This window comes from Austrofundulus limnaeus, unplaced genomic scaffold (assembly GCF_001266775.1).
Source record: "Austrofundulus limnaeus strain Quisiro unplaced genomic scaffold, Austrofundulus_limnaeus-1.0 Scaffold8002, whole genome shotgun sequence".
In the NCBI taxonomy this organism is placed as follows: Eukaryota; Metazoa; Chordata; class Actinopteri; order Cyprinodontiformes; family Rivulidae; genus Austrofundulus; species Austrofundulus limnaeus.
In genome coordinates this window covers 1376-1799 of record NW_013960404.1, presented here as the reverse complement: position 1 = coordinate 1799, position 424 = coordinate 1376, and the positions used below count along the sequence as shown (strand labels likewise).

The 424-nt window shown below is 52.6% G+C and overlaps 1 protein-coding gene across 1 annotated transcript in view; it reads left to right on the top strand.

Moving 5' to 3' along the window:
• Window positions 1–6: 6 nt before the first annotated feature.
• LOC106512546 (uncharacterized) overlaps window positions 7–424 on the top strand; it is a gene marked incomplete at its 3' end in the record, with an annotated part of 1790 nt that continues 1372 nt past the window's right edge. The window contains exon 1 of the mRNA XM_014001140.1: window positions 7–421. Within this exon, the coding sequence (XP_013856594.1) occupies window positions 62–421 (360 nt within the window). The remainder of the gene's footprint in view (window positions 422–424) is intronic.

Below are 424 nucleotides of genomic sequence, written 5' to 3'. Positions count from 1 at the left end.
GATGCCCCTCATCTCGCCTCGATATTCCTCACCTTTACTCGATGCTCCTCATCTCCACTCGATGCTCCTCATCTCCACTCGATGCCCCTCATCTCCACTCGATGCTCCTCATCTCCACTCGATGCTCCTCATCTCCACTCGATGCTCCTCATCTTCACTCGATGCTCCTCATCTTCACTCGATGCTCCTCATCTCCACTCGATGCTCCTCATCTCCACTCGATGCCCCTCATCTTCACTCGATGCTCCTCATCTCGATGCTCCTCATCTTCACTCGATGCTCCTCATCTTCACTCGATGCTCCTCATCTTCACTCGATGCTCCTCATCTCGATGCTCCTCATCTTCACTCGATGCTCCTCATCTTCACTCGATGCTCCTCATCTTCACTCGATGCTCCTCATCTTCACTCGATGCTCCTCATCT